Source organism: Sus scrofa, chromosome 1 (genome assembly GCF_054392235.1).
Source record: "Sus scrofa isolate SSC_HxYL_T2T_F1_AM1 chromosome 1, Sscrofa_HxYL_maternal_Yorkshire_Landrace_v2.0, whole genome shotgun sequence".
Taxonomy (NCBI): domain Eukaryota; kingdom Metazoa; phylum Chordata; class Mammalia; order Artiodactyla; family Suidae; genus Sus; species Sus scrofa.
In genome coordinates, this window is record NC_139383.1 from 212,480,982 (window position 1) to 212,498,176 (window position 17,195).

At 40.3% G+C, this 17,195-nt stretch overlaps 2 protein-coding genes and 1 pseudogene across 2 annotated transcripts; all 3 read left to right on the forward strand.

The window, feature by feature from the left end:
• Positions 1-2,955: 2,955 nt before the first annotated feature.
• On the forward strand, positions 2,956-3,522 carry IFN-ALPHA-15 (interferon-alpha-15). Its single transcript, NM_001164845.1, has one exon. The coding sequence runs from the start codon at positions 2,956-2,958 to the stop codon at positions 3,520-3,522; it is 567 nt and encodes a 188-aa protein (NP_001158317.1).
• Positions 3,523-11,511: 7,989 nt separating this feature from the next.
• IFN-DELTA-10 (interferon-delta-10) lies at positions 11,512-12,026 on the forward strand. The gene is given in 2 exon segments (NM_001165907.1): positions 11,512-11,582; positions 11,585-12,026. Coding segments are annotated over 2 exon segments (513 nt in total).
• A 3,370-nt stretch (positions 12,027-15,396) lies between these two features.
• LOC110255451 (interferon alpha-1-like) lies at positions 15,397-16,540 on the forward strand (annotated as a pseudogene).
• Positions 16,541-17,195: the final 655 nt, after the last annotated feature.

Genomic DNA, 17,195 nt, shown 5'->3' on the forward strand with positions numbered 1-17,195 from the left:
AGAGTTTCTCTCCCTTTAGGTATTTTCTAGATTCCTGGGAAATATTCTGAGGAGAAAATAGTTCAGGTCGTGTCTTAGTCTACTCCCACTTCTTCTATAGTATAGCAAAGACTGGGTAGTTTGTAAAGAGTAGAACTATATTTCTCACAGTACTGCAGTCAGGAAATCCAAGATCAGGGTGTCAGTGTGGTCGGGTTCTGGCGAGATCCTGCTTCAGGTCTCACACTACAGAGTTTCCTGTAACCTTGCAGGGTAGACAAGTGAGGGGTTCACCTCAGACCTCTTTTGCAAGGGCAGTAATTCTACCTGTGAGGCCTCCTCCCTAATCATCTGCCAAGAACCCATATAATACCATCGCTTTGGGGTTTAGGACAACATAATAAGAATTTTGTGGATTCTCAATCATTCAAAACATAAAGCTACATGCCTGGCATCTGGAATTAAGAGTAGAGTGTTGGTGAGTAAAAAGGAAGAATGAGCAGGGTGGCAGGAAAAAGGGAAGACCAAGGACTCAGAATCCAAACTCTTGATTTTTGACCTGAACTAATGCTCTAATAATTATGACAGATTTTGTGTATCAGTCCGAAATGGAGTCCACCATCCCATGGAAGAGGATGAAAATATAGGAGGCAAATGATTTTTCATCTTTTTTTTGTGAGGAGTCTCCAAAGAATCTCAGGATAAAGGTAGTAACAGCTTCATCTATAGAACCACCAAGAGTAACTGGGTAAACATCTGGTTGCTGTGAGCTGTGTGAATCATGGTGAGTCTGAGTTTAGATATGTGGCTCTTTATCTGACACCAAGCTATTTCTTGTCTATTATGACATAGTAGAGGGCAAACTAGAGACAAGGCCATCCTTGGGAATTTAATATGGTCCTAGGGAAAGGTGAAAAATGTACTGCATTTGCAACTTGAACCACTAAGAGCCCTTAAAGGAAAGAGAATCCTGGTGATTTGAGCAATAAACTCAGTAAGAGTAAGTGGAAGTATTAGCCATTGTCTATTATAATCTCAGCAAGTATGGCCGTGATGAAGGAAAATAGCTTGGTCATTCATACATGCCTTCTAGCAGGTTATGAAAAATCTGAGATACTGCTTTAGTGAAAATTATCTGTTGGTTGATTACACTGGCCTGGTGCTGAGGATGCCACAGAGAGTAAGACAGAATCCAGTTACTACATAGCTGATTTGCCAAAGATGGTAAACAGATGCTACTGTTTAAAGATTGGAATGTTGAGGGCTGAGGCAACTTAAAATCCACTGCAAAATCAAAAGAATTCTAGAATAGAGCTGAAAGGTATTTCATTCCAAAATAATAATCAATATTCAGTTCTTTGCTTGTAAAGAATAGACTTGGGGAGTTCCTGACATGTCTCAGTGGTCACGAACGGGACAAGTATCCTTGAGGATGAGGGTTTGATCCCTGGCCTTGCTCAGTGGGTTAAGGATCTGGCATTGCCATGAGTTTTGGTGTAGGCTGCAGATGAGGCTCAGATCCCCACATTGCTATGGCTGTGTTGTAGGCCTGCAGCTGTAGCTCCAATTCAACCCCTAGCCTGGGAACCTCCATATGCTGCAGATGCAGCCAGAAAAAGCAAAGCAAAACAAACCAAAAAATAGACTTGGATTGGAACATCTCTCTGAGTCTTAGAGATATCTGATATTTCACAAAAATAAAGACTCAAATTGATGATGATTTCTAAATCATGCCTTTTCTTTGCTCCCATGGATGCAAACATTAGCTTTTAGGGCTACAAAAAAATCATACTACTACAATGGTGTGTAGCACTCCAAAATTCAACCCCATCCAACAAAATCTTAGTCTTTGGTATTCATTTTCTCTTCGGGTTTTCTTCTCTATTACAAGAGCAGTACAGACATTGAGTTCACTGAAAATCAACAAACTGTATACACAATCAGTACTACAACCTATGGTGACATGATGGCTCCTTGGAAGACGTCTCCTCCATCACTGGCTTGATCTCAAAGGCATATTGTGAGGGGTGGCTTTTACTTACTTATGAGCTGCAATTGGCTGTCTTGTGGATGTTGCTTATGTTTGAACCTCAATGTGATTCAGGCTATGGGAGTTAAATACAAACAGAGATTTGTTTTTGTACATTAAATACAAAAATGGTTATATTTTATTATTTAATTCTTCTAAGTTGTTCCATACATCAATAATTATGTCAAGGGCTAAACAGAAAAATTTTGAAAATATCTATATATCTATTAGCCAGTGAAGTTAAAAAATATTTTCTAATACGAAGTAAAATTAAAAGTTAAGTAGCAAAAATAAATATTAAGAAAATAATTTGTCTTTGAATGATTGTGACCAGTTTTGAATGATTTTTAAATATATCCAAACTTTATAATTATTACATTTATATACATTTATTTGAATATGTAATTTAATACATTCTTACTTACATAAGTCAATGTATCACACGAAAAGTAACTCTGCCAACTTAGTTTGCAAGATTTAGGTATAAAGGTAAATTAAAATTCAATAGATTTTACATTTCATTCATAGCTTAAAATTTTTTGTCCTTCTTAACGTGCATTGAATACAAAGAGTAATCCTTGTACTTTCTTTTTCCATGGATAAAATAGAGATCTCCATGGATTACATAAATAGATACACAATATACCTGTGTTTACAAAATTTCATGGGGTCATAGTTAGGGAAAAAATCTAAAAATCTAAAAAGAGAGAGGAAGGGAAGGCAATAGTGAAAAAGAAATGGTTGAGAAATGTTGCCCTAACCCATTTGGAGAGTGCAAGGTGAAAAGCAGAAACAAAAGTGGAAAGTAAGAGGGAACATTCAGAAAATGGAAATGAATGTGTTCCTATTTAAGACACAGGCCTGAGGGAAGGTCTTCAGACATCCTAGAGAGCAGGGTCACAGAGTCACCCACCTCAGCCAGGACAGCAGCATCTGCAAGGTCCCCAATGGCCCCAACCTCAGCCTTCCTCATGGCCCTGGTGCTACTCAGCTGCAATGCCATCTGCTCTCTGGGCTGCGACCTGCCTCAGACCCACAGCCTGGCTCACACCAGGGCCCTGAGGCTCCTGGCACAAATGAGAATCTCCCCTTTCTCCTGCCTGGACCACAGAAGGGACTTTGGATTCCCCCAAGAGGCCTTGGGGGGCAACCAGGTCCAGAAGGCTCAAGCCATGGCTCTGGTGCATGAGATGCTCCAGCAGACCTTCCAGCTCTTCAGCACAGAGGGCTCGGCTGCTGCCTGGGATGAGAGCCTCCTGCACCAGTTCTGCACTGGACTGGATCAGCAGCTCAGGGACCTGGAAGCCTGTGTCATGCAGGAGGCGGGGCTGGAAGGGACCCCCCTGCTGGAGGAGGACTCCATCCTGGCTGTGAGGAAATACTTCCACAGACTCACCCTCTATCTGCAAGAGAAGAGCTACAGCCCCTGTGCCTGGGAGATCGTCAGGGCAGAAGTCATGAGAGCCTTCTCTTCCTCCACAAACCTGCAAGACAGACTCAGGAGGAAGGAGTGATAGACACCTGGTTCATCTCGGAAATGCTTCTCACTGACTAACAAGCCCACACTTCCTCCTGTGCTGCCATGTCACAGCCCCTCATTTCTGCTGTCAAGGAATTGACAGCAGAAACAGCAGAAATTGAATTGTGATTCAATTTGTCAAGGAATCTCAGGAGTATTGAGCACCATCGTGTTCTGCTCTACAGGCACTGGTTCTCTACAGATGCCCTTGCCATCTATTTATTTATCTATTGAAATATTTATTTATTTATCTACTATAAGACTTAAATTATTTTTGTTCATAAAATATATATGTACTTTTACATTGTTAAGAGAAAAAATATATCCTTTGTATTTATTTTATATTTTTCTTTGTTCATTAAAGTTTTACTATAGAAAACTTCTTGTATTTGCTTTTTCTGTAACAAAGAAACAATAAGCCTGCATGTGTAAGCTGACTAACACTGGCTATTATAACTTATTTACCCAATATAATTATATTCACCCTAGAGGTAAAAGTAGACTTCCTCTGAGTCAGGTTGTATGTTACACTCAAGACACACAAGTGAACATAACTAATCCAACACTGCTTTTTTATATCTTTGAATTTTTTTCAGGGAAATAAACCTAAAAACCATAATAAATTAATATGTAATTAAATAGTAAGTATTTTTAAATGTTGCTATTTAGTATTAGAAATTAATATCAGGCTTGATGCTATAATGAAAACAATTAAGAAAATGGAATTTCATCAACAGAAAATGGATCAAGCCATATTTTTTTTTTTTTTGTCTTTTTGCTATTTCTTTGGGCCGCTTCCGCGGCATATGGAGGTTCCCAGGCTAGGGGTCTAATCGGAGCTGTAGGCATCGGCCTACGCCAGAGCCACAGCAACGCGGGATCCGAGCCACATCTGCAACCTACACCACAGCTCACGGCAACACCGGATCCTTAACCCACTGAGCAAGGGCAGGGACCGAACCCGCAACCTCATGGTTCCTAGTCGGATTCGTTAACCACTGCGCCACAACGGGAACTCCAAGCCATGTTTTGATATAAAAGTAAAATTATTAGGTATTATCTATACTTAACTCTTACACATTTGAGTACAAATACCTCCTGGCAAATTTTCAAGCAATTCCATGAACTGTAAAACATGAGGCAGAAGAAGGGATCACGTGTAGAGAGAGTTCAGCCTTAACCTAAAAAGGGAGGGGATGCCACAAAGGAAATAGTGGGGATGGTCATATGTTAAGAGAATAGTGGAGAAGGGTGAGGACACCATGACTGAAAGACTGAACCTGCTTAGAAGACTCCATGCACTCGTGAAAATGTATGTGGAAAGCACCCACTACACTGCAATGGTAGATGGAACTGGTAGCCTTAGTGAGAGCTTGTTCCATGGAATTAATCAGCAGAATCCAGAGTGGGGAAAGTGGAAGGGTGATAAGGTAAAGACAATATTTATAGAAAATAGGTTTGAGACATTTGCCATCTAAATTGGAGGACAGATATAGGGTGGGACCTAGAATAGAATGTGGATGATTTTGTTGTCTGCATTGTTTTCATTTTTGACATGTGTTTGCTTCTGAAGAGAGTTCATGGATTTGATGAATGATAACTCATATTGATGTTTAAATTTGACTTACTTAAATCATGACATGTTTAATTGCTTACAATGATAATTTATCATTATTTTGATTAATATGATGTTGAATGTTCGTAAGCTGCTCTGTGCTTGAAACCATCTGCCACACGGGAGACAGATGGACCTGACCTCAGTGAGAGCTGATAGAGGATGATAGGAGTTGACACGAACTCTCACTGGCAGTACTTCACTTGGGGAGTCACTTCACTATTTTCACTCTCAGCATAGTCAGATGTATATTTGTTTTCCTTTTGCCTCAGTGCATCCAAATGCAATGGCAGCTTTCTAAGAAAGTTGAATGGAAAGGGAAAATAAAGGTTCATTCAATATATTAAGGAAAATAAAGTATAGGCCCTTTATGTTTCCATTTTTAGGTCCCTATTAAGTTACTAATCTCAAGATGATAGAGAAAGTTATTTGGAAGTAGCAAGACAAACTTTGCCCAGAAAAATACTAAATGAAAAAGAACATAAAAAAATAAATTCTGTGAAATCAGGAAAGCAAAGAAGGCTAATTTTGTCTAGCATCATATGTTGCTCATCTTCACCATGAGATGGAAAATGGTGAACCAAGAGGTCAGGAGAAATGTACTGAATTGTACAGTGATGCTTAAAAATTACTGCCATGTGAGGATCTGATGGGAGGTCAGTGGAGGTTTCTGATGTGAGATCTGATAAAAATCTAATTCTCTTTGTTAATAGTTATTTTGGGTAATTATTATGAACTCTGTGCTCATGATAAAGTAATGAATAACATAAAGACCTTTCTCCTACAGTGGTTACTTATCAAATAGGTCTAAGAAGGCCATTTTCAAGAAGACCAATCCAGAAGGATAAGAGAGCTCGGCTGATATATGGAATAAAAAGAAGACACAGAGCCCATGAAAGAGGCAAACACAGTCAAATTCCTAGCAAGATAAATGTAAATCCTCGTCCCAATGGCCAATTTACCACAATTCCTTTTACTCTGTACACCAAGTTCAACAATCACCAGAAATTTACCATACTAACAAGTAAAAATACAGCTTGAAGAGACAGAGCAGGGAGTTCCTGTTGTGGCTCAGCAGGTTAGGAACCTGACTAGTACTGACTAGTATACACAAGGATACGGGTTTGACCCTGGGACTCACTCAGTGGGCTAAGGATCCGGAGTTGCCCGGACCCGTGGTGTACGTAGCAGATGTGGCTCAGATATGGCCTTGCTGTGGTTATAGGGTAGGCTGGCAGCTCCAGCTCAGATTCAACTCCTAGCCTGGGAACTTCCATATGTTGCTGCAAGTGCTGCCAGAAAAAGAAATTTAAAAAAGAGCAAGTATTACAAGTAGACTCAGACAGAGTAGAGAGTTAGGAATTATCAGACCAGGGGTTTAAAATAACAGTGATTAATATGCAAAGGGTTCTAAAGCATCCATCTATTTATTCATCTACTTCATCTCAGTCATACCATGTATGGTATTTAAAATTCTTTTGTTCACACAACATCATGTGCACATTTGTAATGTGTTCAAATCAACAAAATAAATTTACCACTATCTTTCATCATATTATTTTCTTGTTTAATTTATGCGACCACCCCACCCCCCAAAAAAAATCTTGGTGTTGTTCATTCTTACAAAAAGAAATAGCTGAAACTTGCAACCCATACTAAAAATTGGATGATGAACTGTACTCTTCATTCATTTTTTTCAGTTGGTTATCCCTCAAAACTTCATACTCCTCATTGGATATGTGATAGTTCTCAGAACACGAAGGTGAAAAAAGCAAAGGCCAAACCTCTTCTTTTGGAGCTTTCACTTTGGAAGAGAAAGAGATCTAAAAGCAATAATGATGCTAAATTATCTCAATTACATTTCCTGATACAATGAGAGAGAGAAAGGCAAAGGGATTTTCTCACCAGAATCTTGAATGTGGCATCTCCAGAAGGGGAGAAAGCAGATGTGCTCTAGAAAGTGCCCAAGAAACATCTAAAAACAGACTTCCCATTGGTAGAAGCACATATGGATCCAGAATCTGCAACAATGAACATCCTGGAGATATTAATTTGCAATTGTTTGTTGCATATGTGGAAATCAGGACATGGTAAGGAATGTCCTTCCTTACTGATACAATGTAAAATGAGAAGATGACCTAAAGCTTATGAGGACCTTGAACTTTTAAGCCTGAGACAGGAAAGGTGAGCCTGCAAAGGGCACAGAGATGGAGTAATCAGTGCAGTTAGGAGTCAACCAGGGAAGACCAACTTTCAAAAAGCACTGAAAAAGAAAACAAAGGGCTGGAGAATTGCATGAGATGAAACTTAATTATTGACATGTGATAAAGGATCCACATTGCATCTACACTCTGCCAGGACACATGTGTGATCCTGTGGGACCACTTAACTTCCCTGAGCCTCAGCTTCCGCAAACATAAAGTAAGTGAAATGATTCCTAGAGTTGTTGTGACGAGTAGACAATCTAGAATATTCAAGAGCTCTTAGAGTATCACCCACTGAGAAATAGCTAAATGGGTAGTGGCTATTTTCTTGTTTTCAGACAAATATAAAGGGAAATAATGAATTCACCTACCCCTCTCTGTAACTGACTGCAAAACACCGACAGTCGGCAAAACAGAATTGGAAAACAGTGTCTCATCAATGATATGCAATTATATACAAAATATAATAAATATATATATGGTACATATGCATATAAACAGATACTATAAAATAATACTGCATATATAATAAAGCATTTATCTATGTGTTGATTCTGACACCTGGCACACTGCCCTCTCCCTCTCTGCTTTTCTGGATCCCATTCTTTCACTCCATCACCACAATCCTTTTCTTCAGGTAGGAAATCCTCATCCACTCTGCATTAAGCTGTACTGCCCATTCATACAGCTGTTTCCTTTCCCATTAGGGTTTATGGCTGCCAATACCTTCCACCAACTGCAAACAGAAGTTGAGTGAAATTCTAGGTTTGTGAGAAAACCCCCAGATGAATATCCCGGACTCACCATTGACAACAGAAGGTCCAGTCTGGGCTGGAGGTGAGAGGCAGACTTGTCCTCTTTGGGAATGACAAGAGCAGGCTGACCCGAAGAGGTCTTGTCCACTGAACAAACAATGGACAACATGAGAGCTTGGAGTTCGGTTATTTGGGAGGACCTTCTGAGGTCAGCTTCTCTGACAGCTCTAAGGAACTGCTCCAGGGGGCTGCGGGGTTGGGGGGAGGTCAGTATATATACGATTTTGGTAAATGATGAACCCGCCATCAAAGACACACTTGGTAGAAGGTTGCTGATCATCACGAGCAGCAGATGTCTTTGTTCATGACTTTACTGCTTTTCGAGGTATAAGAGGCAAGAAACTGGCTTCATAAAATTTGCTCCTGAAATGATCTACTATCCGAAGGCCTGCACTGTCAGTTTTCCCAGAGCACAGAGTGCCGCCTTCCTGATCCCCACCCTGACCTCCTTTCAGGGTGTAGGAAAGTTCAGTGACTTCATTCCTGTGGAACCAGATGGAGAGTGACACCTTAGTTGTCATCCCGAAGGAGAAACATCAGAGCTCATATGGTAGAAACTGATAGGGTTTTTTTCTTTGTTGCTAAAATCACACAAAATATAAAATGTTTTAAAAAAAACAGATCCTAGGAATCTGCATTGGAGGGTTAATAAACTTATTTTACTATGTATCACTAAAGAAATAAGTCATAAAGTCTTCCTTATTTTTTTGAATTGGCAGAAACATCTACTCTCTTCTATTTAATACAGATTTTGTCTATTTTTCATTACGACATAAAGTCACTTCAGCTGACTCAGACCCCACAGCCTGTTGCCCTACAAAGCAACACATAGCTACACTCTGGCATCTGAAGTGCAAGTAAGCATCTTTTGTCATCACATGCTCTTCCCTCTGATTTTTTTCTTTATTCCTAAAGATGCTGTTCTTTCCCAGCTTTCACTTTCTTTAATGGGTTCCTCCAGACAAATCATCGTAAAGCTCCTCACTCAGGTTTGCCCCTGTATACTAGGTATGTCTGTCCAGATTCAGATTTTTTTCCAATTGTATAAGTGAATGTGATCCAAATAGGGTTAATGAGAGAATTGAGTTAATATTAACGAAAAACCTTACAAAATGGCTAGTCTACTTGCATGATAAGCAAGCAATAATATTCAGTTATTACTCCTTAATATCGTGATTACTATTATCCAGATTAAATTCAGGATTTTCTGAAATCTACTAATTTCCTTCCCTGGTTTTTTTTGTTTTGTTTTGTTTTGTTTTGTTTTGTTTGTTTGTTTGCTTGTTTGTTTGTTTGTTTTGGTAGGGCTGCAACTGTGACATATGGAAGTTCCTAGGCTAGGGGTCAAATCTGAGCTACAGCTGCTGGCCTATGCCACAGGCGCAGCAGCTCGGGAGCTGCATCTGTGAACTACACCACAGCTCATGGCAACTAGGGATCCTTAACCCAGGACAGGGATAGAACCGGCGTCCTCATGGTTACTAGTCGCGTTTGAAACCACTGAGCCCAAGGGGAACTCCCTAATTCCCTTCCTTATAATTCCACTTTTCTCAAAGCACTCTTTTCATTGCCTGAGTGGATTTATCAACTAGACAGATGCTCAACAAGGCCGATCTCCAAGATCCTGCCAGAGAGGGTTAGCAACTGAGGTCCTGATTTCTAGTCTCTCTTTCTCTCTCTCTCTTTTTTCTTTTTGTGGCCCCACCTGTGGTATTTGTGAGTTCCCAGACTAGGGGTTGAATCAGAGCTATAGCTACCAGCCTCCACCTCAGCCATAGCAACACGGGATCTGAGCCGCATCTGCCACCTAAGCCACAGGTTACAGCAATGTCCAGTCCTTAACCCACTGAGCAAGGCCAGGGATCAACTTGCATACTATCACATACTATGTCAGATTTTTAATCCACTGGGCCACAATGGGAACCCTTCTCTTGCAAGTCCCTGAGAGTCTTACAAAGGAAGCCTTCAAGATACTATTAAACTTTGGCACATTCCATTTCGTCTGTAAATTTTTTTTACCAAAAAATGAAAAAGTCTGACCTGGTAAATATCTTTAACTGCTTCTATGGGTCACTAACTCTTCTTTTTAACAATCTAGTCAAGTGGAGGTTCTGTGAAAGGAGTTTCAGTAACCCGAGTTGAGTAAAAATTATTTTAGACTGTCACTGAGTCAAGAGAAATTATCAAACACAGTAATGCTCTCAATTAAAAACAAGTAAAGAGATAATTCTGAAAATAGTAGGGTTTGCTTCCATTAAAGCCAGGAAGGAAAAATTAAATTGTGCTTTTAGTATACAGAAAGTAAATTTTAAACAATGCTTCATAAAAATACTGTTATTTTCTTTGTTTAATATTTATTATTTTCAAAAACTATTTTCATTAAAAAAAAATTTTTTTTGCGCTATGCCTTTTGCACTTGTAAGTTCCCAGGCCAGGGATCCAACCTGTGCCACAGCATCAACCCTGAACCCCAGCAGTGACAATACTGGATCCTTAACCACTAGTGTACCACGGAACTTGCCATAAAACTATTTCAAAAGTAGAAAACATTTAAACATATTTAATGTAAAATAAATATAAAGATTAATTTTAATAATTTAATAATATAAATAAAATGCTGTGGGTTTTTAAACATTCCTCCTTTTCAGTTCTTCAATACTTTCACCAGCACTTTAACGCTGTATCCTTAAAGACAACAGGAAAGTGGCAGACTTCCAGGGACACCAGCTTCCCCGCCCTAGACCGGGGTGGTGGCCTCGCTCCAACTCACCCCCAGGGCGTCCCCAACACCGCCCAGTCCCCCCATCGCCGCCGCGTCCCCCTTTCTCTGAGCTGCTCCTGCATCGCGCCAGAAAGGAGTCCTAATCTGTAAAATCGGCTACAATTCACTCCGATTCTGAACCTCAGACCCCCTCAGGAAACGGATTCTTTCCTAAAAATGGCCTCGCTAAAGTGTCTAGGAGAAAATAACACACAAAACTCAGGGGCAAGTCCAGAAAATGCACGCTTCCATTCTCCCTACCGGAGAAAAATGTCGCTGGCAGGACCGCGACAAGGCTCCCTCCTCAGCATTCTGCACCGAGAAAACGAAGGTTTTTTTCTCACTATTAAATCACCACAAAATTGCTCAGCGACTTGGGGACTCTCCTTCTCTTCTGCTGCCAGGGACGCTGAAAGCACACCTGGCAAGTCTGCCTTTCCAAAACCCTATAAAAATGCTTCCTGCGCCCTCTTGCGGCCACCTAAAGAAACACACCGCCCGAAGTTCCAGGGAAGGAACATTTGTGCTAATTGTTGAGCGGTGCCCGCTCGCCTCCTGGTGGCCGTCCGAAGAATCACTGAAATTCCCAATGGCCCAGGTCTACTTGCTGGTGGCAGGAGTGATGCTCTGCTCCACTCCTGCTTGCTCTGTTGGCCAGAACTGTCTGGGATCCCTAGCCAAGAAAATAGGGAAATCTCCACATATTTGTGGTGGATGAAAAGGATCCCCTCTCAGTTGTGTCTAAAGGAAAGAACTGATTTCAAATTTCCCTGGAAACGAGACAATAACACCCCAATCCAGATGACTCAAGGCACCTGTTACCACCATCTGATACTCCAGCAGATCAGCAACCTCTTCAACACAGAGGAGAGCCGAGCTGCGTGGAACAACACCCTCCTTGATCAACTGCTCTCTAGGCTTCATCACAGCCTGGAACAACTGTGGAAGCAAATGGACAAAGACAATCTGGCTTGTCCCTACTGGGAAACTGTTGTCCGGAAATATTTCCAAGGCATCCATCGCTATCTGAAAGGAAAGGAATATAGCCTCTGTGCCTGGGAGGTTGTCAGGGTCAAAATTGGAGAGTGTCTCTCCCTCATGTAACAATCCTCAAAGAGATGTCCAAAGAGAAAAAAGTCACACTGTGGCACTCCCTAATGAGTCATATGATTGCTTGTTTTAGCCTCCAAGCAACCCCGACTCATATTTCCACAAATGCTGACAACTATTTGACCTGAAAATCATGAATTAACAAACATATATTTAAAGAGACAAATATGATCTGTTTCCCTAGATAACTATTTTATTTAATCTTAAATCTGGTTAGCATATGGGGGCATTTGCTGTTCCTATGTGTGAAGTTTATTGTAATGGAAAGGTTATTAGAATAGTCTGTTGTTAAAGACATTTGTTAGTTAACTTAATGCTACCTTCCTCAACAGGTAACAGAAAACTGTCAGGATTCTGATCATAACACATATCGTTATCTTTCCTTTGCATCAGAGCACAATGCTGGCATTACTGATCAGATGACTTTTCTAGTTGGCTCTTTTCCAAACAGTGATTCAGTGACATAGGTACCCTCCGTTGCGTGGCTTTGGCATATTCAGCATATGACTCAAATTTGTCTGTAGTAGTTCAGTCTATTCCAGTCTGTGGTAAATGGTAAAAGTATGGTGGATCACATGGGATGTTTCCAAGGGACAGACAGTACAGGGCAATATCACTTCTACTCACATTAGCTGGTCTGAATTGATGCTCATGGGAATCCAAGTGCAAAGAAGTTGGGAAATTATTTAGTGACAAACTTGTGAAGAGGACACAAGTTCAGTGACTAAGACCAACTTTCACTTTTACACTATTTGCACTAATGACATTCTAGGTTGGAATTAAAAAAAAAAAAAACTAACCGACGTTTTTGCTTGCACACACTTTTTCAAAAAATCAATCTGGACTAAAGTCTGATTCCACAGTTTCAGCTTAGGGGAGAGGAGGGTAATTCCCAGCATCATTGACTCTTTGCAAGAAGCATTCACATTGATTCCCAAAGGCATAGGCTGAGGAAAACATGCACATGTGTGGAGACATTAAAAGGTGTTTCCTTCTTACCTGAGGGAGACAAGAAAAGTATGATCAGGCAGCTCCTTGCAGGTACTTGAGGATCATTGAACTAAAAGTGAGAGGGAGTCTTTCATTTACGGCCAGTCCTGACTCTCATCCTGACCTTCTGAATACTGAAAATATTCAATATTCAAACTTGAAGAAAAGAGTCCTGCAAAAAGTCTTCAAAAAAAAAAAAAACCTCACAAATATCATATTATAGCTCCCCTTGTAGAATGAGGAAGAATTTCTAAAGTATCTTGGACTTATTGTCCTCTCAGATCATTTCTACTAATGTATGTTGGTATTATTCCTCCTATTATTACCATGATTGTTCCCTTCATGGATATTGATTGAGCTCCTGAAATGAAAGGGGCTGGCCTGTATGTCTAGGAAAGAGGGTTGTGTCAGATGGTTTCTGTGCCTTTGGTTATTTCACAGACTCCTGGGAGGTATTCTGAGGATACAATAGGTCAGGTCAGGTCTTAGTCTATACCTGCTTTTTCAACAGAAGAGCAAAGACTGGGTAGTTTGTAAAGAGTAGAAATGTGTTGCTCGCAGTGCTGGAGTCTGGAAATCCAAGATGAGGGTGTCAGCATGGTAGGGTTCTGGTTGAGAGCCTGCTTCAGGTCTCACACTGCAAAGTATCCTCTAACCTCACAGGGCAGAAGAGTGAGAGGTTTATCTCAGACCTCTTTCATAAGGGCACTGATTCCTCTTGCGAGGCCTCCATCTTCATGCTCTAATCAGCTTCCAAAAGACCCAGCACTTAATACCACCACTTTGGGGGTTTGGGCTTCAATATATGAATTTTGTGGGGACTCTAAACTTTGGAGCATAAAGGACACTTTAAAAAAAAGCCTAGCATATAAAAGCAAGGACATAGTCATGAGGAGTAAATTAAAAAAGAAGAAGAAGAAGAAGAAGAGCAGGTTGGCATGTCAAAAGAGCAGACCAAGGACTTAGAATCCAAACTCTTGCTTTTCATCTGAAGGAATGTGCTGTTTCATTCCCATTTTTGGAAATCAAACTGAAATGGAAGGGAATGAAGATAATACAGGAGGCAAATGATCACTCATCGTCTTTGTGAGGAGTCTTCAAAGTAGCTCCCTGATAAAGGCGGTAACTGCCCCATCATTGAAGACCCACCAAGGATAATATGGTAAATTGCCTGGTGGCTGTGAGCTGTGTGAATCAGGGAGAGTTTGAGTCTAGATATGCGTCTCTTTCTGACACCTGACTAGTAATTTTCTGTTGTGACAAACTGAGGGCAAGGTGGACATAAGGCCATTCTTCTGAGTTTAATATGGTGCTGAGCAAAGGCAGAAAATGGTGCTATTCCTGCAAATTGAATCCCCAGAGCCCCATGCCACCTAAAGAAAAGAGAATCCTGCTGGTTTGAGCAGTAAACGTAGTGGCTATTATTAATACCAGTAGGGGAAGTGTGGAAATACTAGCCATTGTCACAGCAAATATGGCTGTGATAAAGGAAAATAATTTGGTCATTCATAAATGCCTTCCTGTAGAAGAAAAATCAGCAAAACTGCTTCAATGAAAATTACTTGTTGAGTGAGTACACTGGGCCTGGTGCCAAGGATACCACAGAATATATGACAGAATCCAGTTACTACAGAGCTGATTTGCCAAGATGATCACATAGCTAGTATTTAAAGATCAGAATTAAAGGTCTTTGGAAAATTAGAAATTTAATGCAAAAATAGGGAGAAAGATGTAAATTGATGATGATTCCTAAAAGGTGCATTCTCATTGGAGATGATATTGCTCTCACGGGTGCAAACATTGAGTTTTTAGGGCTATGAACAAATCTTGGCTATTACCATGGTTTGTGACACTCCAAACTCAACCCTATCCAACAAAATCTTAGTCCTTACTATTTACTAGGATTCATTTTTCTCTTTGGTTTTCTTGCATATCATGAAAAGACTCACATTGACTTTATGGAAGATAGGCAAACTTTACATATGATCAGTGCTACACTGGAGGAGTTTCTCTGCATCATGTGCTTGATTTCAATGTCCTATTCTGAGAGGTGCCTTTTATGTACTTACGAGCTGCCGTTGGCTGTCTCGTGGATGTTGCTTAGGTTTGAGCCTCAGTGTGAATCAGGCTAGAGGAATTAAATACAAATAGAAAATTGTATTTGTAAATTAAATAAGGTAATATTTTATTATTTAATTCTAACAAGTTGTTCAACACATCAATAATGGTAGTGCTAAACAGAAGAAAAAAATGTGGCCAGAATCTATATGAATACCCAGCAGCTAGTGAAATTAAAAACTCTATTCTGATATGAAGTAAAACAAAAAGGTGAATACCTAAACAAAGTTCAGGAAACAATTGGTTTTGCAATGATTTTCAGCCTTTTTGAATAAATTGGTATTATTATCAGGTATGAATATAAATTTTTATTTGTATAAGAAATTTGATCCATTTCTAACTATATAAGTAAATGTATATTACATTAAAAGTCATTCTGCCACCTTAGTTATGAACTTAAATTTCAATTCAATAGCTTTTACATTTAGTTGGTAGCTTAAAACTTTTCGATATTGTTAACTCTGCACTGAATACAAAGAGTAAGTATTACACTTTCTTTGCCTATGCATAGAGTAGAAATATTTATGGATTACCTAAATAGATACATAGTACAGCTGGTTATCAAAATTTAATGTGGGGGCAATAAGGAAAAAATATTTTAAAGGAGTCTGGGGAGGAGAAAGGCAGGTGATAATGAAAAAAAGGTTGAGAAATGCTGCCCTACACATTTGGAGAGTTCATGTAAAAAGCAGAAACAGATGTAGAAAGAAACATTCAGAAAATGGAAAAGAATTTGTTCCTATTTAAGACACAGGCCGGAGGGAAGGTCTTCAGACATCCTAGAGAGCAGGGTCACAGAGTCACCCACCTCAGCCAGGACAGAAGCATCTGCAAGGTCCCCAAACTCAGCCTTCCTCATGGTTCTGGTGCTGCTCAGCTGCAATGCCATCTGCTCTCTGGGCTACAACCTGCCTCAGACCCACAGCCTGGCTCACACCAGGGCCCTGAGCTCCTAGCGCAAATGAGGAGAATCTCCCCCTTCTCCTGCCTGGACCACAGAAGGGACTTTGGATTCCCCCAAGAGGCCTTGGGGGGCAACCAGGTCCAGAAGGCTGAAGCATGAGATGCTCCAGCAGACCTTCCAGCTCTTCAGCACAGAGGGCTCGGCTGCTGCCTGGGATGAGAGCCTCCTGCACCAGTTCTGCACTGGACTGGATCAGCAGCTCAGGGATCTGGAAGCCTGTGTCATGCAGGAGGCGGGGCTGGAAGGGACACCCCTGCTGGAGGAGCACTCCATCCTGGCTGTGAGGAAATACTTCCACAGACTCACCCTCTATCTGCAAGAAAAGAACTACAGCCCCTGTGCCTGGGAGATCGTCAGGGCAGAAGTCATGAGAGTCTTCTCTTCCTCCAGAAACCTGCAAGACAGACTCAGGAAGAAGGAGTGACAGACACCTGGTTCATCTCGGAAAAGCTTCTCACAGACTAACAAACCCACACTTCCTCCTGTGCTGCCATGTCACAGCCCCTCATTTCTGCTGTTGTCCTGCCATGAAGTGACTCAATTTGTCAAAGGCTTTCAGGATTATTAGCAACATCATGTTCCATTCTACAGGCACCGGTTCTTTACAGATACGTTTGCTGATCTATGCATTTATATGTTTCAATATTTATTTATTTATCTATAAGATTTAAATTATTTTTTCTCCATTTGATATGTGCACCTTATAAAAATCTCTGTATTTAGTCTGTTTACTATTTTTCTTCATTCATTAAAATTTCACTATAGGAAACTTCCTGTATTTGTTATTCTTAAAAAAGAAACACCAAGCCTAACGTGCAACCTGAACTGAAAAATGTGTGGTGTAATTCATCTCCCCATCATTATGACATTAAATTTAGAAGACAATATAAACTTCCTCTAAACAAGGTTATATGTGGCTGAAGTGAACTTAAGAAATCCAATCTTGCTTTCTTGTTTCTTTGATTCTTGTAGGGAAAGTAACTTGAAAACAAAATCAGTTAAGTGAAAGTTAAATGCCAATTATGTTTAAAACTAATACTAATATTAGCAATTAATATCAGGTAAGTTTAATGCTGTAAGGAGAAGAATGG